The sequence below is a fragment of the Eleginops maclovinus genome, chromosome 8 (genome assembly GCF_036324505.1).
Source record: "Eleginops maclovinus isolate JMC-PN-2008 ecotype Puerto Natales chromosome 8, JC_Emac_rtc_rv5, whole genome shotgun sequence".
In the NCBI taxonomy this organism is placed as follows: domain Eukaryota; kingdom Metazoa; phylum Chordata; class Actinopteri; order Perciformes; family Eleginopidae; genus Eleginops; species Eleginops maclovinus.
This window is the reverse complement of record NC_086356.1, coordinates 3,353,145-3,379,177: the sequence shown is the minus strand read 5'-3', so window position 1 is coordinate 3,379,177 and position 26,033 is coordinate 3,353,145. Positions and strand designations below refer to the sequence as shown.

The 26,033-nt window shown below is 40.7% G+C and overlaps 1 protein-coding gene across 1 annotated transcript in view; it reads right to left on the bottom strand.

Moving 5' to 3' along the window:
- Window positions 1-11,136: 11,136 nt before the first annotated feature.
- tcf4 (transcription factor 4) overlaps window positions 11,137-26,033 on the bottom strand; it is a 178,543-nt gene continuing 163,646 nt past the window's right edge. Inside the window, exons 18-22 of the mRNA XM_063890231.1 lie at window positions 20,866-21,004; window positions 17,334-17,505; window positions 15,930-16,159; window positions 15,274-15,454; window positions 11,137-13,637 (exon numbers count right to left, since the gene is read on the bottom strand). Coding sequence (XP_063746301.1) covers window positions 13,589-13,637; window positions 15,274-15,454; window positions 15,930-16,159; window positions 17,334-17,505; window positions 20,866-21,004 — 771 coding nt within the window. The 3' untranslated portion in view covers window positions 11,137-13,588. The remainder of the gene's footprint in view (window positions 13,638-15,273; window positions 15,455-15,929; window positions 16,160-17,333; window positions 17,506-20,865; window positions 21,005-26,033) is intronic.

Here is a 26,033-nt window from a genome sequence, read left to right as displayed (position 1 = left end):
CACACCTGATGATTTGTGGCAGAACATATTGTGAACCAACATGCGTAAAACACTTAGCTCCGTTAGCTCAGGCTTCAAAAAGGAAAATGTTCCAACGGTGCTGGAAAAAGCTGCGAGATGAGTGTTTATGAGGTCAGACCGTCAACATTCATGACCTTTATTCAGATCTTTTTTCCTCTTAAAAAAAAAGTCCTGTTTTGGTTTAAATGTACATTTCTGGTTCTCATTATAATACATTTAAAGTAAACCAAAGTATAGAAAAGTTCAAGGATGTTTTATGGATTTTGAGAAAGTCTCCACATGTTAAATGGGCCACAGCTACACCAATTCTTCACCCAGCTGGGAAAAGAATACAGAATATATGTAAACAAAAAGATTGAAATGAACTTTATCGAAAATTTAAACAAAATTCATTAAGACTGAAAAACAATCTAGGCCTGTTTGTCATAAAAACTCCTAAAAAGTGAAGATATTTTGATACCTCCATGATTTACTCCTCGCCCACTATGACAACCACAGAAGATGACATGACATGATCCAATAAGAGATTAGAAAACAGGGGTTATTTCAGGTGTACCTGTTTCATAAGAAAAACGTCTTGCTGGTTTTTTTCATACACAATTTAATGTGAGTGAAACTGAGCCTCAGGCTAGGGTGGACATGAAACTCTCCTGGCAGAATCATCCATCATCTGACACAAGATAAACAGCTGTGTTAGTAAAAATGTGGTTATTTAATAAAAGCCAACCAAACAAGCCAGTAGTCACAGTTTTAAATGCTTGTTTATTGGAAAAAAAACAAACGTCTTGGTTTGGTAAATGAGTAGGCTTAAAGCAGGTAAGGTGGTTGGTAATTGAAGTTATGAGAAATACAAATAAATAAAACAGATTGTTGGACACCCCGATGCAAATAGCATTGTTAGCTACAGACACCGGGAGCAAATAGCATTGTTAGCTACAGACACCCCAATGCAAATAGCATTGTTAGCTACAGACACCCGGGAGCAAATAGCATTGTTAGCTACAGACACCCGGGTGCAAATAGCATTGTTAGCTACAGACACCCCAATGCAAATAGCATTGTTAGCTACAGACACCCCAATGCAAATAGCATTGTTAGCTACAGACACCAAGGTGCAAATAGCATTGTTAGCTACAGACACCAAGGTGCAAATAGCATTGTTAGCTACAGACACCAAGGTGCAAATAGCATTGTTAGCTACAGACACCCGGGAGCAAATAGCATTGTTAGCTACAGACACCCGGGTGCAAATAGCATTGTTAGCTACAGACACCCCGATGCAAATAGCATTGTTAGCTACAGACACCCGGGAGCAAATAGCATTGTTAGCTACAGACACCCCGGTGCAAATAGCATTGTTAGCTACAGACACCCCGATGCAAATAGCATTGTTAGCTACAGACACCCCGATGCAAATAGCATTGTTAGCTACAGACACCCCGATGCAAATAGCATTGTTAGCTACAGACACCCGGGTGCAAATAGCATTGTTAGCTACAGACACCCCGATGCAAATAGCATTGTTAGCTACAGACACCAGGGAGCAAATAGCATTGTTAGTGTAACAATAGTATTGTTATGTAGTGTTTGTTGCAACACGGACGGGTTACAGTGTGACACCTAGGAACGGTAGCTGTTCAGAGTTACAAATACTATGTTGTGAGCCAGTGATGGTTTGAAATAAACAGTGTAAGCAAACTGGAATATGCTTTAATCGTCCATTCTGTGTCGGGTAGAGACAGGGCAGAATGAAACAGTTAGCTACAGACACCAGGGTGCAAATAGCGTCCAGCAGTGGCTCAGTCAGTATGGGCTGGGATTGGGAATCGTAGGGTCGCCGGTTCAAGTCCCCGAACAGACTTGAAAAAATATGTAAAGTGGACTGCTACTTGGAGAGGTCCCAGTTCACCTCCTATGCCCTGCTGTGGTGCCCTTGAGCAAGGCACCGGACACCTCCAATCCCCCCTCCCCAGTGCTCCCCGGGCGCTGCACGGTAGCTGCCCACTGCTCCTAGTACTAGGATGGGTTAAATGCAGAGGACCAATTTCACTGTGTGCTCTGCTGTGCATGTATGTGACTAATAAAGAGGGTTTCATCCTCCAATTCTATCTATCTATCTGCCTAAATAAAAAATATCTTTAGTTCCACTCGGGGCCAGTGATCTGCTGTTTGAAAGTCTAAGCCTTAATTGGTTTGACCCATCCAACCAAACTTCCTCCTGTCCTCCTGAGTTGCTGCATCCCCTACCTTTGAATGGCTCCATTCTCAAACTTGAGCTTGTTGTCAAATATGTCATTTATATTTTATAATGGGAATCAATGCAGGAAGACAGAGAACCTGTGTGGGGAAAATATAAATAATACTGAACTCTTGACCTATGATACTAACTATAGAGTTTGCTGAATCTGTTTTTAAGCAGAACGGAGTGTTATCAGAAGCCACAATAAGATTTTGAAGCAGAAAACAGAAGGTTTTACTCTGTCAGAAACAAAATAATATCACTAATAACTCAAATGCAAAGACGTCTGTAGCCAGGGCCTCATCCAAATGTACTTTATTGTACAAGAGGTTAAGGTGCAACCGTTTTTGGACATTGTTGTCTTTCATTTGCTTCTGATCTTCTTCTGTAACTTTGATTAAAATCTTTCGTGAATCATCTGCTTCAAAAAAAGGTTTTCACACAGCATGCACTTTACAGATGAAGGGTTTGGCCCCTGTAAGATGTGTTCTGTAAAGTTGACAAGTTCAGAAACAGCTCACAAAATGTACTAAATATCGGGAAATTGACGTCAGTACCTGTAGCCCAAGGGCAGGTGTCAATGAAAACACTTTGATGAGTCAAAATGAAAACTCATCCTAAACTGAATAGACCGTTTCCTGTCGAGGGATCATCAGGAGAGGAGGCAATCCCTTCCACTGAAGAACCAGTCCCTCTTCAGTCATGAAACCTGTACAGGCGTGTTACATCTGGGTGGAAACAAAAAGACTGTAAACACATGGCTTATTATTCAAATTAATGTCAAGTGTCTTATATCATTTGTGAAGTAAACATAAATCATCAGAACCTAAGAATATAAGGTCAAAGTGATGTGTCATCCGTTAATGCAAGACACTGAATACCCCACACAATACTGTATGAATCCATTGAAATAGAAATGCAAAGGTCCATCGAATCATTTGCCCCCTTTTGAAATAAGCTTATCCTTTTCAGTGTCACAAAAGACAATCTATCCCAGCATGCATTGGGTGGATTGAATACAGTGGTACACCCAGGACACGGTTTCCAGTCTGTAGCAGGGCTGAGACAAACAGAAATCCCACTAACAGGACAAGGGGGGATGGGATGACTGCAACACTACATTATTACAGGACATACTAATATCCGTATTAGTAAGGAAGGTCAAGATACAAACGGCTCATGTTTATGATCCCTCCCTCTGTGCTTTACGACCACCACACATTCCTGACAATAGATAAGAAAAGAAAGCACAAAAAGACACACCCAACTTTGAACAAAAAGGCCCTGATTTAGACTGAAAAAATACATGTATTTTAATTGATTTGTTGCTGAGCTAACTTGTATTAATAAGTGGTTGAGTTTCACACAGTTAGTAAGGGTTTGTGCAGGTATCAGCCCTTCCCCTTCCTTTACCCTGGTGCTTAAACAACACCCTTCTCTAAAAGTAAGAACCCCTGAGGCACATCAATACTGAACTGCACTGATTCTTATTGTACCAGATGTGTGTAGACGAATCTACTCCCAGAACATACTGTATGTATTCATTTTTTAAGATTAACATTGGAATATATTTTGTTGTATAATATAATGAGTATTCTTTAGTTCAACTAGTCTGGTTTTATGTCAAAAAAACAAGAGGCAGAATTCTGAGGAAAAAGTGATCATTTTGAAGAATTAGTCAAGAAATTCTAAAAAGTGGAGATCCGGAAAAAAATGTGAAGTTTGAAAAGAAAATCAAAGGTTAAAAAAAAGAAGAAGATTAGGGCCACGTGAAGAAGGACTTAGAATAATGTGAAAATAATGGGACGCTTTTAAAAGTCGACATTATGAAAAGATGTCAGATTTTTTAGGAAAAACGGATCTTTTTGAAAAAAGAATCCGACATTTTTAAAATTCGACATTTAGAAAAAATCCATAAATTTGAGTTAAAAGTCTGATCTTTGAGAAAAATATAAATAATAATTTGATCATTTTGAAGAAATAGTCGGAAATTCAAAAAAAATCTGAAGTTTGAAAAAGAAAAATAGAAAAGAAAAAACAAAATGGGCGACAAAAAGTGTGAATTTTTAAAAGAAGAGGAAGATGAAGGAGTTAGAATAATGAGAAAATAGTGGGACAGTTTTGAAAATGACTTCTGATTGTGAAAGGGGGAAACTGAGATTTAAAAGGACAAATTGTCTTTAAAGAGAGAAAACGCTGAACTTGGACGTCTTTGTACTTGCAATGCAAAGTTGAATCGAGTCAATACAAATAAGCAGATGAGTTGATATCATATCACATATCAAAACATGTCTGCTGTTCTCACCTGAGGGCTGATTTAAAGATGAAGAAACAGACCAATCAGAGCTTTGTAGTGCTGGCAAAATGTACCATACAGATCTTATCTTCCTCAATCAACAAAGAAGAGTATGAAGAAATGTTGATAAACTTGGATGAGATTGAGCAGTTAATTGATTTACAGAAAGTACCGTACTTAAACAATGTAGTTAAACCTTTCAAAGAAACTGTCCGTTACCAATCCCTTCTCAGCGTGTCTCAAACGGCCCATGACTCATTTCAGTTACTGAAAAATCAGCATCAAATCCAACTCTGTGTTTTCTTTGAAACGATAAAATGAGACATTGTGGGTTTTATGTTAGAGCTCTCCTGGAGCCCTCCTGATAACAAAACCCAAATAGCTCTTAGATGGATCAGTTACTTAATTGGTCGCTAAAGATAAAACATATAAATCTGAAAGCTTTTGGGTTGTTGGAAGGTCTCTCTCTTTCCTTTGACTTAGGCTAGCAGTTTCCCCCCGCTTGCATTCTTTGTGCTAATAGGCTAATCACAACCTTTGAACTTCTTTAAAGAACACACAGAGTTTAAACTGACATGCATCTTCTTATAAGGAAATGTATGTCAGTAATCACCAAACCACACCACAAACCATGTTACAAATAAACATAATCCAAAATATAATGAAGTGTAAAATATCCAAAATGTGTGGATTTGCTGCTGCTAGTAAAGGCTGAAGCTGACTGACAGCAGATAATGAAGTACATTTAATCATATCAATCAGTGCTATGATCTGGGGTTGCTGCAGTTGGTCTGGTCTAGGTTCAGCAATGTGCCCAAACAATGAGGTCAGCTGACTCCCTGAATATACTGAAGGACCAGGTTATTCCATCCATGGATTTCTTCTTCCCTGATGGCACGGGCATGTTCCAAGAGGACAATGCCAGGATCCATCGGTCTCAAATTGTGAAAGAGTGGTTCAGGGAGCATGAGACATCATTTTCACACATGGATTGGCCACCACAGAGTCCAGACCTGAACCCGATTGAGAATCTTTGGGATGTGCTGGAGAAGACTTCTCGCAGTGGTCCGAATCTCCCGTCATCAAGACAAGAACTTGGCGAAAAATGAAAGACAGAAATAAATGTTGTGACGTTGCAGAAGCTTGTGGAAACGATGCCACAGTGAATGCGTGCTGTAATCAAAGCTAAAGGCGGTCCAACGAATATCAGAGTGACCTTTTTTTTGGGCAGGCAGTGTACTTTATAATACTGAACAATTTAGGCCCCTTAAGGACGAATTGTCTCAAAAATGACTTCTTATTTTGGCGTCTTTGGGATAAGAAATCCCCTGCAAGCTTTAATTCCTTAACTGAACTTAAAAGAAAAATATGTTTACTACCTTAAGTTCCCAAAAAAGCCTAATTTTAAGTTTTAAATGTGAGATATTCAATGCTTTGAGGGAATTACTTGGCTAGTACAGGTTTAAAATATTCAGGTTTTTTTTTTTCTGGCAGTGGACATTTATAGAATTTTAACTTGATGTTATGTAGAGATATGAAAACAGGCTCCTTTGATTATTCATTTCGATGTTTGTCACAGGAGTTATATCACTTGTTCATCCTTATTTATTAGCTGCATAACGTCTAACGGTTAGGATTCCTGGTTCTCACCCAGGCGGCCCGGGTTCGACTCCCGGGTTCGACTCCCGGTATGGGAACTACACTTTTAGGGCGGTGGTGGCGAAGTCGATAGGGGCTTGGCCTGGGAACTGGAAGGTCACCAGTTCAAGTCCCCGAAAGACCAAGTGCCACCGTGGTGTCCCTGAGCAAGACACTGGTTACCTACACTGCTCCCCGGGCGCCGTACATAATGGCAGCCCACTGCTCCTAACACTAGGATGGGTCAAATGCAGAGACCGCATTTCGTTGTCCTAGTACTTGTACTCTGTGCAATGACAATAAAGTTGAATCTTAATCTTAATCTTAATAAAATGTTCAATTAAATTATTAATTGGAAAAAAATTCAATGAATTTTAGGTATATAAATAATGAACCAAAATTCAGAATTGTTGTGCTACTGATGTTGGTGAGTGCTTATGTGTGGAGTATACCCAACTGTTGGCTCGACTGTAACCGTTCATTAAAATGGGTATTCTATCACGAGACAGCGCAGGGAAAACAAACAACAGGAGTGGCCATTTTTGAATTCAACTCATTATTGCAGTAAAACTGGTACAGAGTAACAGATTACAAAGCTCATGGCACAGTCACTGAAAAAGAGAAATGAGGCATGTATGTACAACAAGGGAGAAAAGAAACAAAGGTATCAATTTGGCTAATAGAAACATCAGGGGTAACATAAAAATGAAATACTGTAATTCGGGAGATGACTTGATTATACAACAAAGAGAAAAATACAAAATGAAGCATCGCAAAAATAACATTACTTAAAAAATACATTTAGCACTTACACTGACAGATTCAATCCTAGTGTTTTACCTAGGTCCGATTCAAAGCAGCTTTTCCCTTTAACAAAAAAGCTTGATTGATTGAAACTGCCTTGCACATGATCTGATACATTTTTGGGGAAATAGCTGATAAGATTGTATGCCGATGACCTGCTGTTTTATATTAGTGATGCTCCAATCTTTTACAACATTTTCATATATTAATCTGGAATTAGGTGCTAAGGGTGTTTCATTTTATTAACATTTACAACCCAATAAATGCACAGGAGTCAGAGCCAGCCCAAAGCCACCAGGTTACCAAAGTATTTGAATAATTGAACAGTCTTTGGATATTTCCGTTTAGTTATGTCATAGCTATTTCTGAAACAGGTTAGTTATTCGTTATAACTTTTTGTATTATTGTTATGCTAATGATCAAATACCTGTGTTTGTGTTCATTTGATTATGCACTTTCCCTAAGGTCAGTTTTACCAGTGCGGAATTATTTTGTTATAAGCCACGAAAAAAGGCCCCAACCGGGCTCTGACACTAGAATAATTTGACTCACACTTCCGATGTTCAACCAAAACCATAAACAGCACTGAGCACCGCTGACTCATACTAAAAGTTGGCTCCTGGCTACGGTAACGGGACGAATACAAAATCACCAAAAATGGAAAACAAGATCATCGTTATCATCATCGTCACCTCTCACTGGGAAGTCCTCCCCCCCTCCCCATCCAACATGTTTTATGACTATTTACACAATTCTCTTCAAAAAATACATTTAAAAATGGTAATGTCATGAGGCATGGAGAATAAAACAAATATCATATATCTTTTATGTTTTCGGATTCCTCCCATGAACCCTCGAAAATGTCCCCCACAGATATAAACATAATGTTGGAAATAAAAAAAAGGAACTTTTTGACCGCACTACATTTTCAATGTGACACATTTTTTCAACACACACTGAATTTTTACTTTTTCATATTTTAACAAAAAAACCGATACAACATATTTCTAAAACACAAAATAACAACAGTCTACATGTAAAAATATAACTTTTACATACACAATTTCAAAATAATGGTAAAGTTTGCCATTTTGTTGCATACAATTTACAAACGTCTGTGTGTTGTTGCCTTGGATAGATAGCAGTGAATGGAGCTCGTGGCGCTCCGGTCCCATTTTTGTCCTGCGCAGGATGCCGTACTAGTCAGAGGGTGTTGTTATGGCAACAACGGAGAACAACAACAAAGTCAGTTGAAAATTTCGTAACACTGAAGGGCCTTTCCAACGTCTGCCAGTTCAACCTTTGAGAAAATAAGTCCTCATCATCGAGCAAACACTCCTCTGGAAAAGAAAATTCAAAAACAACAGAAAAATGGCACCCCTCCTTATATATCGTATATATTTTTTTGTACATCTATATATAGATTGATTTATTCAGATAGATTATTTTCCAGTTTTTCCGTGCCTTCCTGTTGATTGGGTAGGATTTAAAACCGCATCCAAAATGAGCACGGACAGAAACGGTGCTGTCAGAAAGAGAATTGTGTTTTTTGTTTTTGTTTTTGTTGTTTTTTTACATTTTCTATAATAGACATGTAAACCAGAACAGACAAAGAAAAAGTAATAAGAAAAAAGATTCTTCTTAAAAAAGAGAGAGCGAGAGAGAGAGAGAGAGAGGAAAAAGGAAATCTGTTTTACAACATACGACCACACACTTTGTACTGAAGACTACATTGGCTTACGAACAAGCCGATCAAATATTGATAAAAAGCTGATAAGCTATAATACAAGAAGAGACGCGTTGTTCACCATGGAAACAGGGCTGGGGCTAGGAACAGGACGGGGTCAGGGGTTATGGAAAACTTGTGGTGGGGGCAGGGAAGGACAGGGATAAGGGACTTGTCCTGCTAAATCAAGCGTCTGTCTCATTGGCTCAAAGCCAGAACAGGCTGTCTACTTACATATAAGCGTACAGTACATTAAATACAGTTTTGTTTTTTTATCCAAAAAATACTTTTTTTTCCTTTTTAGCTTTTTTTAAATTCCCAGGTCTGGTAAAAAACCTGACTGCATAGAACCTAACGACTAAGAACAGGTTTCCCTAAGCTTGCATCCTATTAAAAGACCAGTTTAATGTCCTCCTCTGGCAACTCGAATGATATGAACTCTAAAAAGGCACATTGGTAGTGTGAATGTTCAAATTGCATCAGCGGGTCCGCTTAGGTGGGGCACGAGGCTGGGAAGAGGGGCTAGGGCTCTGGTTTAGGGCTCATAAGGCTAGGGTCAGCAGAGAAGACAGAACTTGGGACTGGATATTAAAGACAGGCCTGGATTGAGACAGGGTCAAATTGGGGCAAAGGTGAAAGGGGACTTTCCGATTAATACAATGGAAGTTCTTGCAGCTTTTCCAAGTAACTTCCCCTGTTGCAGGAGAGAACACCTTAGCATATTAGCTTACTTAGCTTAACATATTTTAGTCGTGGTTAGGCTCGTAGATTGGACTTCCCTCAGACAATGATGTCAATTGATATACAGTGGGGCAAAAAAGTATTTAGTCAGCCACCAATTGTGCAAGTTCTCCCATTTAAAAAGATGAGAGAGGCCTGTAATTTTTATCATAGGTACACTTCAACTATGAGAGACAAAATGAGAAAAAAAAATCCAGGAAATCACATTGTAGGATTTTTAATGAATTAATTGGTAAATTCCTCGGTAAAATAAGTATTTGGTCACCTACAAACAAGCAAGATTTCTGGCTCTCACAGACCTGTAACTTCTTTAAGAGGCTCCTCTGTCCTCCACTCGTTACCTGTATTAATGGCACCTTTTTGAACTCGTTATCAGTATAAAAGACACCTGTCCACAACCTCAAACAGTCATACTCCAAACTCCACTATGGCCAAGACCAAAGAGCTGTCAAAGGAGACCAGAGACAAAATTGTAGACCTGCACCAGGCTGGGAAAACTGAATCTGCAATAGGTAAGCAGCTTGGTGTGAAGAAATCAACTGTGGGAGCAATTATTAGAAAATGGAAGACATACAAGACCACTGCTAATCTCCCTCGATCTGGGGCTCCACGCAAGATCTCACCCCGTGGGGTCAGAATGATCACAAGAACGGTGAGCAAAAATCCCAGAACCACATGGGGGGACCTAGTGAATGACCTGCAGAGAGCTGGGACCAAAGTAACAGAGGCTACCATCAGTAACACACTACGCCGCCAGGGACTTAAATCCTGCAGTTCCAGACCTGTCCCCCTGCTTAAGCCAGTACATGTCCAGGCCCGTCTGAAGTTTGCTAGAGGGCATTTGGATGATCCAGAAGAGGATTGGGAGAATGTCATATGGTCAGATGAAACCAAAATAGAACTTTTTGGTAAAAACTCAACTCGTCGTGTTTGGAGGAGAAAGAATGCAGAGTTGCATCCAAAGAACACCATACCTACTGTGAAGCATGGGGGTGGAAACATCATGCTTTGGGGCTGTTTTTCTGCAAAGGGACCAGGACGACTGATCCGTGTAAAGGAAAGAATGAATGGGGCCATGTATCGTGAGATTTTGAGTGAAAACCTCCTTCCATCAGCAAGGGCACTGAAGATGAAGCGTGGCTGGGTCTTTCAGCATGACAATGATCCCAAACACACCGCCAGGGCAACGAAGGAGTGGCTTCGTAAGAAGCATTTCAAGGTCCTGGAGTGGCCTAGCCAGTCTCCAGATCTCAACCCCATAGAAAATCTTTGGAGGGAGTTGAAAGTCCGTGTTGCCCAGCGACAGCCCCAAAACATCACTGCTTTAGAGGAGATCTGCATGGAGGAATGGGCCAAAATACCAGCAACAGTGTGTGGAAACCTTGTGAAGACTTACAGAAAACGTTTGACCTCTGTCATTGCCAACAAAGGGTATATAACAAAGTATTGAGATGAACTTTTGTTATTGACCAAATACTTATTTTCCACAATCATTTGAAATAAATTCTTTAAAAATCCTACAATGTGATTTTCTGGATTTCTTTTTCTCATTTTGTCTCTCATAGTTGAGGTATACCTATGATAAAAATTACAGGCCTCTCTCATCTTTTTAAATGGGAGAACTTGCACAATTGGTGGCTGACTAAATACTTTTTTGCCCCACTGTAAATAGTGTTAGAGCAAATCAAGCTTATACAAGTGTCTGGGACCTACACCAGGGATGCTTGACACATAAGGAATGACACACAGGAGTACACTGGTTTTGTTTTGAGGGCCAAGACTGGCCGAAAGTATCTGAGGGCTAAGCTTAACCCTAACCCTAACTGTAGCGGATAATTGTGAACAAACCTAACTCATCTTCACCCAACCAGGACAAAAAGCAGTCTTCCAAAACCAGAAATCCAATTGGAACTGTGGGGGATCTCGAGTAGAATTGATTCCCTAGTTTCTAAAATGCTAAGCAGAAAACAAGACTCAATGTTTTAGAAAAATTGCATCGATCCAACAGGATTGAAGGTCCCAGTAACAGAGTCTTCAACTTTAATGAACCTGAATATTATGTTATGATTGGCCAGATACTAAACCACTGGAATCTAATAAATCCAATACAGGAATGCTTTGACTTCTGCTGCTTTCCCCCAGAACAAAGTATACCCTTGTTTCCCCAGCAGCTTCATTGCCATTTAGACCTCTCGTTTCTATTTTAATTACTCCCTCTTCTATAAGTAGCTCCTGTCCCGCAGTGGCTCAGTCAGTAGGGGCTTGGAGTGGGAATCGTAGGGTCGCTGCTACTTGGAAAGGTCCCAGTTCACCTCCTGGGCCCTGCTGACACCTCCAATCCCCCCTCCCCATTGCTCCCCGGGCGCTGCACAATAGCTGCCCACTGCTCCTAGTAGTAGGATGGGTTAAATGCAGAGGACCAATCTCACTGTGTGTGCTCTGCTGTGTGCATGTATGTGACTAATAAAGAGGGTTTCATCCTCCGATTCTGGGAATGTTGACCCACTTAAATCCTTTCTCCTTCTATGACTCCCAAAACTCTTATTCAAGCAGAGCAATGGTGACTCAGGGAATGTGCTAAACATGGAATATGATTCACTTCAGTGCTCAGTCCAGCCCTCTTCCCTCTAATCCAGTCATCCATCTCTCATTTGTATGATCTGTCCATCCTCTCACAACCATCTGCCCGGTAATCCTTTGATTTGCGAAAAGGCCTGGACACCAATCTAAACTGCCGGCTCTGCCCATGTTGACAAATACCTAACTGTGGTTCGGCGTGTTTCCTAGAGCTCTTTCTTTCTGTTCTACATTTTGAATCTGCACTAAGACCCCAACGATCCTAAACAAAGATGTCAACGGAAGTCTTTCCTTCCTGCCACGTCTAAGAGTACACATTCTATCTTCCTTTTTGTCTTCAGTAATTCTTCTGACTTTAATCATTTAGACCCCGGTCCACCTGGAGTCGCTCACTGCTTGATTGATTGATTAACTGATTGATTCGTTAAGTATTCTGTTCCTTCCAGAAGACACACACGGGCCATTGTACGACCGTCCAGCCTTTTGAAATTGCCATCATCCTAAAAGGTTTAAAGTAGGTTCAATTTTGATGTTTGGTAAAGAAAGTCAACACTGCTAAAAAAAACATAAAGACGTTCAGATTCTTTTCCAATCCAAGGTGAATGTTGGTTCGTAGGTTAGGAGGGAATGCGTTAGAAGGGGAAGAACGAGTTGCCCACGTTTTTGCTTTTTAGCCCCGCTTGATTCTAGTAATCTACGATAGTCAAAAAGCGCTTGCAAACTTAATTTCTGTTTAAACGACACGGCATATCAGGACCTAATTAAGTAAGGGGATGTATGAGTGGGCAGCTTGCTTCTGCTTGATTCTTTCTGGTTTTTCTTTTTTAGTTTCGCTTGCTTTGCTTCTCCGTGTGTATATCTATCTGACTGGTTGGCATCTAAGAGGAGATCAGGCACAGCTTAATCCACAGTGTGGCGTTAGATTGCCATTCAGTCAGAGACGCGCTGCACTCAGCTGCGCAATGTTGCTTTAAAGAAAACAAAAATTCTTTAACACTTTGTGATATGTTTTGCTCCGTTCTGAACAACTTGCTCCAACACCAATCCTCCAAACTCCCTGTGTCCAGTTGCCCTTTTTTGGCGCAAGTGTGTCGTCCTTTTTTGTCCTTTTTGTCGTATATATATACTATATATAGAACCATTTTGTTCATTAAAACTGGGAATGCTGATAAAACAAGTAGTACAAGAAGAAGAATTTCTTGGATGATCCAAAGAAGTTTGTCCGTTGTTGTCACTTTGTGTCAAAAGCTCCCACAGACGGCCACTTTGCAGCAGCCATGTTTACAGCGGCCATTCAACGTCTCCACAAAGTAGCATCTAGTTCACTTCGGCTGGAGATGCAAAGTGACAAAAGCGACATAACGGGACTCTGTGGTCCGTTTTCTCGAAAGAAGAAGAAGACGAAGGTGAAGGGCAGGATAAGAGACAGACGAGAGGAGAGAAGGAGGCTGATCTGATTGGTCAGGCCGAAGATCAAGAGAATCTGATTGGTCAGGCTGAAGCAACAACGTGGTCGATCGATTGCAGGGCTGTCATGGGAACGCCGTCAGAGGAAGTGGTCACTCATCATCTTGATGAACTCGGGCACCTTTGACCTGGAAAGTAGATAAACAAATGAAAGGAATGGGGGATTAGGAGCGACATGAACTTACTGTACCTCAAACACAAAGTGAACCTTAACTGTAAGAGCAGCTCTAACAGTGGCACCTAAGAAAACCGTTATTTATTTGATCCAACGCCAATTGTAGGGCGAAACTAAGGAAAAGCTCATGTGGTATCAGAATAAAAAGGGTTCTATGAATTCATTGGCAACCGAGGCTGAATCTAATCAGGTATTTCTTTTGTGCAATAGTCCAATCATTTCATTAGAGCCTGATCACGATTATTTGAACTGACTGAAGTATTTCCTCATTAACGTTGGATTCCACAATCATTGCATGCTCTAGCTATACGCCGCCTCTCGCTTAATCCAGAGAACATATTTCCAGTAGGTCAGAACCCGTTTGATATGGACACTACTGTTCTGAGCTAAAGGGAAACTCCAGACCATGTGAAGTCAGAGCAGACATAAGTAAATGTACACAGAAGTTGGCTATGTCAACGATAGCCAGCGTTAGCAATAGCCAGCTAATACAGGCTGGTTTACACTGACTAAAGAGTGAAAAGTCACTTTCAAAATGCATGTCAAGGGAGTGACTACTCATGCCACCTTTAGCTTTTAAGTTTAAGTTAGCAACATGCTAACCAAATTTAGCTAACATCAAACAGTAACACATCAGCATCCAGTTGTGTTTCCGTCACAATTATGGATCCACCCAATATAGTTGCTTTATTCTCCAGTTTGGATTATTTTGGTTTTTATTTCAGACTAATATACCCATGTTTAATTGGTTGACACATAGCTGGGGGGGGGGGGGGAGTGGGGGGGAAACCCACACACATATATGTTCACATGAAGTTTTTAAATGCAGCTTCAACGTCACATTTGGATTTAATAATAAAAATGAGCAAAGAACATTGACACACACACACACACGCACACACACACGCACGCACGCACGCACGCACGCATGCACACAGACACACACACAGAGGCACACACAAAAAAATCACACTTACTTCCAATCTGTTGTTTTAATGTACCGAGACCAGAAAGAAACTCAAGTTATGAGCCTGTATTTTTAGACCCACTGATATATATCAGCTCTTCCAGATTTTTACTGTCAAGAACTAAACAACTTTACCTCTCCAAACACATTCAAGTGTTATAATATATTTGACCTATATAGTGTTCGGTCTACATGTGGTCTGTGTAGGTTATAACCTCTTTTTCTGCAATAGAGTAGATAAATAATGCAACTGCAAGAAGAAAAGGATGAAATGGTGCCTTGACTTTACTTTCACATATGTTCGAATGACTGATTAGCTTTTCTTTTTAGCATTTTGGTTTGGTTACACTTATTCTATATACCGGAAGCAGCTGGTTAAGCTGTACACAGACGACACGTTAAGTCATAATGATTTAAATATAACTTTGACCTTTAAAGTATGAATGTAATACTCCAAGCCAACGTAAACTTAGTTTCAATGGAGGCATGTTGACCATCAATTTCATGGCAACTGAATTCTAAATTGTTTTCTTGAAGTTTCTCGACTGGTTTCAAAATTTTAATTCTCTGGTTTGAGTTTAAGGTACAACAGCAGATTAGTTTATAAGTGAAATCTTCTGACCATTCAGGGGGGAAGGGGTGTTGCTGCGTTTTACATTTGTCCCAAAGGGTTCGACCCATCGCCCATGGCGGCGGCAGCGTGGTGAGCGGCGGCCAATGAGAGGTGACCCCCGTCCGATGACACGAGCCCTTCTCCTCCTCGCGGCGCTTCAGACAGGCCGCTTTGGGGTTCAGGTTTCGCTCTGCACAGATGGAGAAAGAGATTATTTCCTGTGATGTCTGACTGTGCTGGGTCCTGACTGTTTTTCAGTGAGGTTTTCTTGTGCTGTGTCAGTTAATAAGTATTGAAACTGAAGCGAGGTTTAACACAACCAACAGGCACCAGTGGTTCCCTCTCCTGGAGCTGTAGATCACTACATGTTTAAAAAAACTCTCTTTTACTTTTTGAACAATGATTACTCCTTTTATACAAAATAACGACTCAGATTCAGATTGAATACAGGAAGTGAGAATGTTATTAATCCTATGTTTTAAGGTCACAAATGTCCCTGCAGCTACAGTGGTTTTTTCCACTGAGGTCCAAGATTTGTGATCATTTACATTTTCCTTCATTCAATGATTGCTTCTAAAAACTTAAAAACAAACATATTATTATTGTTATATACATCTAGTGGCTATACACTTTATAAAGTTCAGGTGTCTTTATACAAAACTGACCTCGGACTTGCTGCTCCAGACTGAGGATGACGGCCACGGCCTGGTGCAGAATCAGCAACTTGGTCTGAGGTTTGTCGCTCTTCAGGTGCAGCTGCACCATCTTGCCGAGCTCCTTGAACGCCTCGTTGATGTCGCGGACGCGTAGACGTTCCCGCGCGTTGTTGGCCATCCTCCGTTCCCGCTCTCTCTCCATCTTCTGCTCCGGAGACAAGTCCTCGTCGTCTGGGTTGCTGCGGTGATGTGCATGAAAAGGTAGCAAGGGGAGAAGAAGCAGGGGGTAAGGGAAGGAGAGGAGGAGGATGGGGAGGATGTGAGGGTTAGAGCTCAGTTTGTAACATCAGCATGACTAATATTGTCATCATCATGACCCCCTTCATCATGAACAGTCTCTGGGTTTGGGATCCAAATGTTTCAGATTTTTCTTCCAGGTTAAAATATCATTGGAGGGTGAAGGCTACTCAGCCGCATCCAGGAAAGGGAAACAACACCGTCAACAAAATATAGACTTTATTAAAAAGGGGACCCGAGTACGTGTTACCTTTTGATTCTGTTAGTCTGGCTATCTTTTGTTTTTGGAGATAATACTGATCATATTTGGACAATAAGGGTAAAAGTTACAATGGTCAACCACAAGGTAGCCATGCCCTAAAATCTTGCTGCTTCTGCATTTATTTAACGTTAAATGTGACCAAAATGTACCAAAGAAACATCGTGCTTATTTTAAAAAGGCCTCAAGCTAAATGTTGAGACCATAACCTCATTAGAAACATACTTACTACAGTCATACAGCCAGTGAGAAGTTTGGCCATTATTTTATAGACTTAGACTTCCAGAACGGCCTTTTTATTTACCAAAAGCATCACTTAGAATATTTTAATGACTTCAAAGGTAGCTGGCTTCAGTGTTTATTACGTTTCATACCTGCCTTTGAAGTATTCAAACCATTGTTACGGTTTTTAATTTCTCACAAAAATATTCATTTCAATATCGGTGTTGATTCCCCAGCTCTGAATACGAGGCATCACTTCTTGGAGAACATTGACCATGGGCTCTACTCTGTTGTGTGAGGAACAGCTAAAACCAGGCCCAAGACCATGGAGAGAGACTGTCAACCAGGAGCATCTCCAATCCTATAGACAGATATAAAGTCTATTTAGCTGCTTCTCATCACACTTAGTTACTTCATCAAAGTCCAAAGGCTGGTTCCCAAAACAATCACAGCTTTAAGGCCTTCCTGTGTTCTTTCTCTTTAAAAATTACAAAATACAGGTGATTTTTTTTTGCATTATAAGCTAGAAAAGCTTTATTTCTCAATGAACAAGGAAGGTCTCTAAGCATGTAGGTGTTTTGGGTCAATGCCAGCCCAGCTGAGGGGTTTGATGGAAGTGAACGTCTGAGAGGTACCTGAACCTAGATCTTAACCTCTCAATTGATTTCAGGTCCTTGCTGTCCCCGTCCTCCTTCTTGTTGTCCAGGGACTTGCTGTCGTGCAGGAGGTTCTCGTCGCCCTCGTCCTCTGACTTGATCTCGGAGCTGACGGAGGAGGCGCTCTGGCCCTGGAGGCCTCCGGATAGGGCTGCAGTAAGAGGGCGGGAGAAGGAGAGGGTAAGAACGTGCACATGAGAGAATAAATAAATGGCAGCTTTCGTCTGGATGTGCATTTATCTTTTGGCAGGATTACATCAGAACACCCGGACTGATTCTATTGAAACTTGACCCACATCGTGCACCATGACAGCACTGGTCATTACGTCTAACATTTGAAGTAACCTATGTCTACGTTTGGTGACAAGCAGCCTCTGCAGGGGCAAAATTACTGTGCTCCATAAGTGGCACAGGTGCAAGTAGCATTACACTCCGAGACAGTCGAGAAGCAGAAGTGGGTCCATTATTTTTCATGTCATTGCGATCTCAACTTCCACAAAAACCCTTTGCACCGCCTGTGTGTGTCTTCATGCAAGTACAGCATGTTGCAATGAATCTCTAAATGCTGGTCAATAGGAGTAGCGTCCTTTGCAGATCAGTGTGTGACGTGTGCATGCCTAGAAGTGTGTGGTTGAGAGAGAGAGAGATGCTCAGAGCAGACAGGTGTTGGTGTTTGGAGCAGAGAATAAATTACCTGGTAAATTAAGTGGCAGTAAATGGACAGTGTAGGATTCAATGAGCAAAAAATGAAACTAGCTCCCTGATATTAAGCAGCCCTAATCCTACATTGGAGGTATCAATTATTGCATCTCTCAGCTGGAATAATAAAACATAACCACCACACAATTCAGTCAAAACCACTGCACACTGTAACCAATATAGATAAAACTAGTTTACAAAGTGCATAATTACTTGGATAAAACAGCTCATTTAGACAAGCAATGTTTCAAATGAACATGCTCTGTTTCCCGCTCGTTCTGCTGACGTGTGAAAGCAGAATTGTCCGAATAACGGCCGCATGGAAGGGTGGTGATGCACATGTGAATCCTCTGTACCCTTGATCTGCCTCTTTGCTCGGCCGAACACAGCAGTCTTTATTTGACTTCTGTATGGATTCGACACTGGGACGCTGCCAACATCTCAGTCAACACAAAACACTCCGCTCTGTTCCCACACACACACACACACACGCCGAACTGTCAGCCATTTTGAATCCCCGTCTGCCTGACTGGAGGCATTTTGTGACGGCCTGTGTTTAGAGTGTGTGTGTGTGTGTGTGTGTGTGTGTGTGTGTGTGTGTGTGTGTGTGTGTGTGTGTGTGTGTCATTCTCCATACAATCGCTGTGTGTTTGTCCATAAATAGCAGCATTTATCACGGTGCCACACCGTGAAAAGTGACGTTGCAAGTCTCACTTAAGCCAGAGAGACACAAACTAACACTGGAAGACACTAAAATACGTATTGGTAGTGAATACTACCTTCAAAAACACCAGAGTCCTTTTTTAAATTATCCTATCTGGTTTTTCTCCTTGAGGACACCAAATCAGCTGGATGACACCAAATCAAATACACAAGCGCCTGAATCTAATGACATTTTAAGTCCACACTGATCAGATTTAGCTAGGTTTCAAGAGTGGAGTTGCTTGGGTACTCTGAAAACACCTGCTCCATTGAGTTGAATAGAAATGGACTTTAATAAGAGACACTTCTGTCCCATATTATCCAAATAGCGGCGAAGGGCAGGGAAAAAACTAACTATGATGTTGAGCATTAGTTTGGCAGCTTGACCACGGCGTAAGTCCCGTCCCCTGATGATGATTAGCTAATTATTCGTCCTTCAGCGGATCGTTGGCACCATTGTTTTTCGGACTAGAAACAGCTGAGCCGATGTCAGACAAACCCTAACCCTAATTTAACAGAGTGGCTCACTATGACAAGTCAAGCCAATATCAAAGGAACATCGTATTGGATGTTCAAGTGCCAACGTTTAGTGCTTGGTGCTATTTGGATGAACTCAACCTTTTAATAAGTGTGAAATATATAAGGTAACTGTGGGGATGTATATGTGAATATAACACACTGTTCATAATTATTCTGAAATTGAGAGTGAGAGAGGAAGAAACCACAGCTCTGAAACCGAGTTTAAAGTGTTTGCTGCCAAAACCATTTTAATACCCTCTATTTACAGCCTCCACTCTATGTGTGTGTGTGTGTGTGTGTGTGTGTGTGTGTGTGTGTGTGTGTGTGTGTGTGTGTGTGTGTGTGTGTGTGTGTGTGTGTGTGTATAAGGAACACACTCTGCCTGGGTTTTGTGTGTGTTTCTCTCTCTCTCACCTCATTACACACTTGGCTCCGGCTGCCGCTGGCTGAACTTTTCTGCCAGCAGACTCATTTTCAGCCTTTAAAAACGAGCTCAGGGCTAATTTGCTCCACAGCACGCTCATATACACTTCTCCTCCTCCATATTCATATCACAAACACGCGCTATACTTATTTACCCTTCTCGTTAAGTCCTTTACCGCTCGGGCGATGCAGTCCAGGCCTGCCAGCTGAGATCTGACTGTGTGTGTGTGTGTGCAGGTGTTAACTCTCTGACCCTCAGTATCCGATATTTGTCTCATCTTCATCAACTTGCATCTCCTTTTCCTTTTCGTTAAAGCTTCTATGAATCATTTCCAAATCTTCCTTCCTTTCCACTTAATCTAATTAGATTTAGTTTAGATACTTTATCGATACCAAATTGGGAAATGATTGTGTGACAGTGGCATGTTTACAAGGCAGTTTAAAATATATAAAATCTATTTAAAAAAAGCTAAAATATAAAAAACATAAACAAAAAAAAGTTAAATATCAACAAAAAAATCGTCTTCACTTTCTTCTAATTTTCCATCTTAAATCTTATCTCCTTCACTAAGGTAACAGAAAAGGTGAGAACTGAATTGATATCTTTAAATTAGCTGAAAATGTTTGAACTAATATTGATTATTTTATTATCAATAAATGGGGTTTTCTTTCTTTCTAGCCATTCTAAAAAATATGTCATCCCAATTTTATTAGAAATCTTATTTATTAAGTGTTTTATTTTCCATTCATTATTGCTGTTCATGTATTACATCCTATTTTCATTCTGTGTCTATTTCCCTCTATTGCTGCACAAGAGTAAGGTGCTGTACAAATAATATTGCTTTTTTTATCACTTACTTTTTCAGTTTTATTGTTATGACAATACGGAGTTGGTTAACTTAATTTAGTGTGACTGTGTGTGTGTTCACAAGTGCATGATGGGATACCAGTGGGATGGAAACACACTTAGCACGACCAAAAACAACAGATGCTGTTTGTCCATCAGTCTCCATTTCTTTCTCTGCTCATCATTTACTAAATGAATAAATAGAATTAGGACACTTTTTGTAATCTGAATGAATTACAAAAAAAGGGAATTGACCCGCGAAACAGAAATGCAAAATAACCAACAAAATCAGAGGTATTTTAATCCTGATGTGGGTCTTACCGCGGTACGGGTCGGGCTGGTTGAGGTCTGGCGATGTGGCCGACTGACCCGGCATCTGAGACCCCGGCACCTGCCCTCCCATCGAGTGTCCGCCACGCAGAGGGCCCACACCGCTGCCGTCTTCTCTGTGAGAGCCCGCCTGCAAAACAGAGAGGAAAAGGGGTGAGGTTTTTCTTAATTCAAATTTAAATCCAAACGTAGTCTGTTTTCATTCTGAACTGAAGGCATGCCTTGGTTTCGAACCGCTATGGACTCATATTAGGTTCAGGCTCTCCCAGAAGTCAACTGTTTCTGGTATTTTTTAGAAAGAGTAACTCAAAATGTAATATAAAAAGAGTCAATTGTGCAGTTTTTAGGACTGTTTTCACCAGCGGATTAATCCTCATTTGATGGCAAGTGGTTTTAAAAATGATTGAATGAATACTAAGTCCAATAATAACTTAAAATACTTGAATGAATGTATGTATGTATGAATGAATGTATGTTTCATTGTTTTAAATGCTGTCAAATGTCTCTGTTTGAATTGAGAAAAAATGAATAATAAATAAAAGGTACAATTAGAACTAGAAGAAGGTTATTGCCAAGTAGGTTATTCATTTGTCTTTGAGTTTTGGAGGAAACAATAAACACATTAAGTGGAAATCCAAATAAAGGGAAAGTAACAACATTGCTATTTAATATATTAATGTAATTATAATATGAATAATACCAGAACATGACGGTATAAAACAACTGTAGTAGTTTTCATTTAATTGTTTTTTTTAAATGACATTTATACATTTGTAAAGGATGTGAAAAAGTCAAATAGGTTTTTAACACTCATTGCTGATTAACTCGAGTCATGAGAATATTACATCAGTTTAGTATACCTTAGTGTGAAGAAACTAAAGGAAATGTCACTCTTTAACATAAAGTAATTAAGAAATGATGAAGTGATCAAACCTACACTGGAAAATAAATCTAACTCTGAAAAATGTCTTTCTTGCTTTTCCTCCAGATGTTGTAGTTCTCTAACTGGCCTGTTGAGGGCATCCTCTGCCTTTCTTAAACCTGAAGATCTCCATCACACACACACACACACACACACACACACACACACACACACACACACACACACACACACACACACACACACACACACACACACACACACACACACACACACACACACACACACACACACACACACACACACACACACACACACACACACACACACACACACACACACACACACACAGTTTTCCAGCACACTACTACTACTCAGGTGGGAAAACTGTGCTCTTCTCCTCCAATGTGCTTTTGTGTGTGTTTTTGTTTGTGTGTGTGTGTGTGTGTGTGTGTGTGTGTGTGTGTGTGTGTGTGTGTGTGTGTGTGTGTGTGTGTCTCATTCCAGGTTCATATCTGCATGTCTGACATGTATATTTACACCTTTTTTCGGGACTTGTGTCTGTCTTGTTCCCACGTGTTTTTTCAGGGAGATACTTTAGGGGTGCATGTGGGTGATAGTGTGCTAGGCTGAATCCTATCCATCTGTCGGACACACACACACACACACACACACACACACACACACACACACACACACACACACACACACACACACACACACACACACACACACACACACACACACACACACACACACACACACACACACACAACTGACAATTATCTTAATGCCCATATGTTTAATTGTGGGATGTCTAATTCCCAGAGCACCGAGCAGCTACCAGCAGGGACTCACTGTTTTGGCACGAGATGGGCTCTCTTAGTGTGTGTGTGTGTGTGTGTGTGTGTGTGTGTGTGTGTGTGTGTGTGTGTGTGTGTGTGTGTGTGTGTGGCATCCTGCTGTTTGGAATGGTCTGTCCCTCCCTCCTTTCCCAGAGTATTTTACTTTGAGAATATCAGTGGGACAGTGGCTTGATATTAATGATGAGAGATATTATCTGGTATTAAATGTTGTTTTAAAAGTTTGAATCAACAGTTATCTAAATTGCACTTTGGACACTGTGTGGAGGGTCTGTAATAGCGCAATAATGGACTAACTCATCATTTAATTCAATAAAAAAAACCAGTAAAATAAATAAAGAAGAGCAAAAATACTTTTTTGTCAATTCAACTCTTTTGAAGGATAAATACAGTTGTTTTGAAAATCAGATCCTCTGGGTGTGTGTGTGTGTGTGTGTGTGTGTGTGTGTGTGTGTGTGTGTGTGTGTGTGTGTGTATGTGTGTGTGTGTTGGGGGGGGGGTAAATCCAGCTGGTTGACAGGAAGGTGTAGCCCACCACATGCCAAACTCCCCTCTCGCTCCATGTAAATATCACAAAATGTCGACTGGCTCGCCTGTATGTGTGTGTGTGTGTGTGTGTGTGTGTGTGTGTGTGTGTGTGTGTGTGTGTGTGTGTGTGTGTGTGTGTGTGTGTGTGTGTGTGTGTGTGTGTGTGTCAAACTGAGCATCTATCCCTCCATACGTCTGTCTGCTCCCTTGTTTATTATTTGCCTCCCATCTTTCCTTTCCGTTCTCTGCCTTTCATCACGGCCTGGATTCCCAAATGTAAAATGGCAGCAGCGAGGGAGACAGAGAGGGTGGCGTACATTTTTAATGGAGGGCTTTTATATTTTAACGAGCCTTCCTTCTCTCTTCCTTAATTTAGTTCAATGAGGAGGGAAGGAGAAGGAGACAGACGGAGGGGAAAACATAAATAAATTACACATAAACTGATCTGCTGCCGGTGTAGCTCACGTTGTCAACATACAGCTCAGCCACGCCCATCTGGTTCAAGACATCTGATTGGATGACGGATTACACAGGCAATATCAATATGGAAGCATCAGTGAAATGCTTTGATTTTGTTATGAATATTTGCATGTTGCAGTTGAAAGTAGCGGGAAAAGATAAGTATGAAGACCCTGAGTTGAGATTATCTTGTCCACATTTGTTTTGATTTTTGTTGCATTCATGGACTCTCAAAATCCACATGTCGGATTGTCCTTGAGTGCATCAACAGGGATGGTGTTCCTAACTGTCCCTTCTCTCAACTGTATTATCAAAACAACAACAATAACATGGAAATTGTTAAATCTGACAGTTGGTTGCAATGCACCACCAGCAGACCGAACTGTCACTAAACTACCTCCGTAAATTATAATATTTCAGCCGTTTATATGGATTTCTGCAATTTACTTTTGTCATTTTCAGTTATTGTCTGTAAAAAAACATCTGCAGCAAGGGAGGATTGGAGGAAGATCTGTAAAATTAACAGAAATGTCCCAATGAGAAGGAATGTGTGTGGGACATGTTCCTCTTAATATGGCATTCAGAATTTGATAATTCACATTGCCATACAGCTAAACTGCATTACGTTTGAAAGGACAATATACTGGTGACCTATCACAACTGCATTTCTAGAACACTTGATTTTCCCAGAAAAAAACAAACTTTATTTTAATTTGAGTCTTTGACGGATTTAGTTGGAGACAGAGTTGGTTATACTGTCCACTAGTCCTTTAAATTGTAAAGAAAGCAGATTGGAGTCTGCATAGTACCACACATCACACACACACACACACACACACACACACACACACACACACACACACACACACACACACACACACACACACACACACACACACACACACACACACACACACACACACACACACACACACACACACACACACACACACACACACACACACACACACAGTGGAACATTCTTTAAACTGAACAGTCTCTGCTCTGTGCAAAATGAGCACTTGACAGAAAGCACCTGCTGTAGCAATGTCAACACACACACGATACACAGAGGCATGCAGACACACACACGCACAGGCATGCGCGCGCACACACACACACACACACACACACACACACACACACACACACACACACACACACACACACACACACACACACACACACACACACACACACACACACACACACACACACACACACACACACACACACACACACACACACACACACACACACACACAGAGCTCAGTGTTGAGAACTTCCATGGGAGGAAAATACTGAAAACACTTTTCCAGTGGCGTGACATGTATATACTTTTCCCCCTAACTTTCCATGAAATGAACAGAGTGAAGGACAGCAGACCCCGCTGTCGCCTAAATCGTGAATTAAAAAAGAAAAGTCGAAGAGAGGAAAATGTAAGGAAGCGAAGATGCACTTGGATTATAAGTGATTTACTAAATGCAGATCCAGTTTAGATAATTATATTTTCTTAAACCTTTAAAAGAAAAATCTTATTGTTTATACGTTCATATTTTTAGTGCTGTTTTGTTTACTTTGTCCCTGTTGGTCCTCCATACAAACAACACTGTGACTTTTTTTTAACATTTCCGTTGCTTAACCTGTGACTCAAAACCAGGTTGCATTGTAATTAATGTAGTTTGTTAAAGTTTATTAGTAAAAAGAAACAGTGCGATGCTAACTGCCGGGTGCGCCTGCAAAACTATGTGCCCCACTTTCTTGCTCTGGAGTCAAATGGGCCATAGAAGGTTTCCAGCAGCTTATAGAATTACATTTAGTGGATGAGGCAAGAGAGGAAATGCAGAGTATTAAAAGACATTAGTGTGTTTTACAGAAAAGTAATGCAGATTATGATCCATTCCCACTACTGTAACTCAGTTTAATGGAGAGAGAGACAGAGAGACAGAGAGAGAGAGACGTTTCTCTGATTTAACCTTTCCCCTCGTTTCAGTCGCCCTCCCAACACAACTCTCAACTGTATTATAACATCATACTGACATAACACACGAAACATGTTGCTTATTTGTTTGATAAAGTTTTGGTTCTGTGCATGAATTTTAAGGGAGGCACGACAGGTCGGAGTTCAAAACACTGAAAATGACCTGTTTCATTTGTGTCAGCCTCACACCTTTAGAACAACTGTTCAATACAATGACTGTAATGTCTTGAGCGTTAACAAAATATCGACCTTGAAAAAAAAAGTAAAATGTCGCAATATATGTGTGTGTGTAATTGAGTGTGTGTACGATGCATTAACATCTATGTATGTCTCTCCCCCACATCAGTCTACCACCTGTTTTCCCAGAGTAATGACCTCAGCCTGCAGGCGTCTCTGCCGAACACTGCCAAACTACATACAGCTGTGTGTGTGTGTGTGTGTGTGTGTG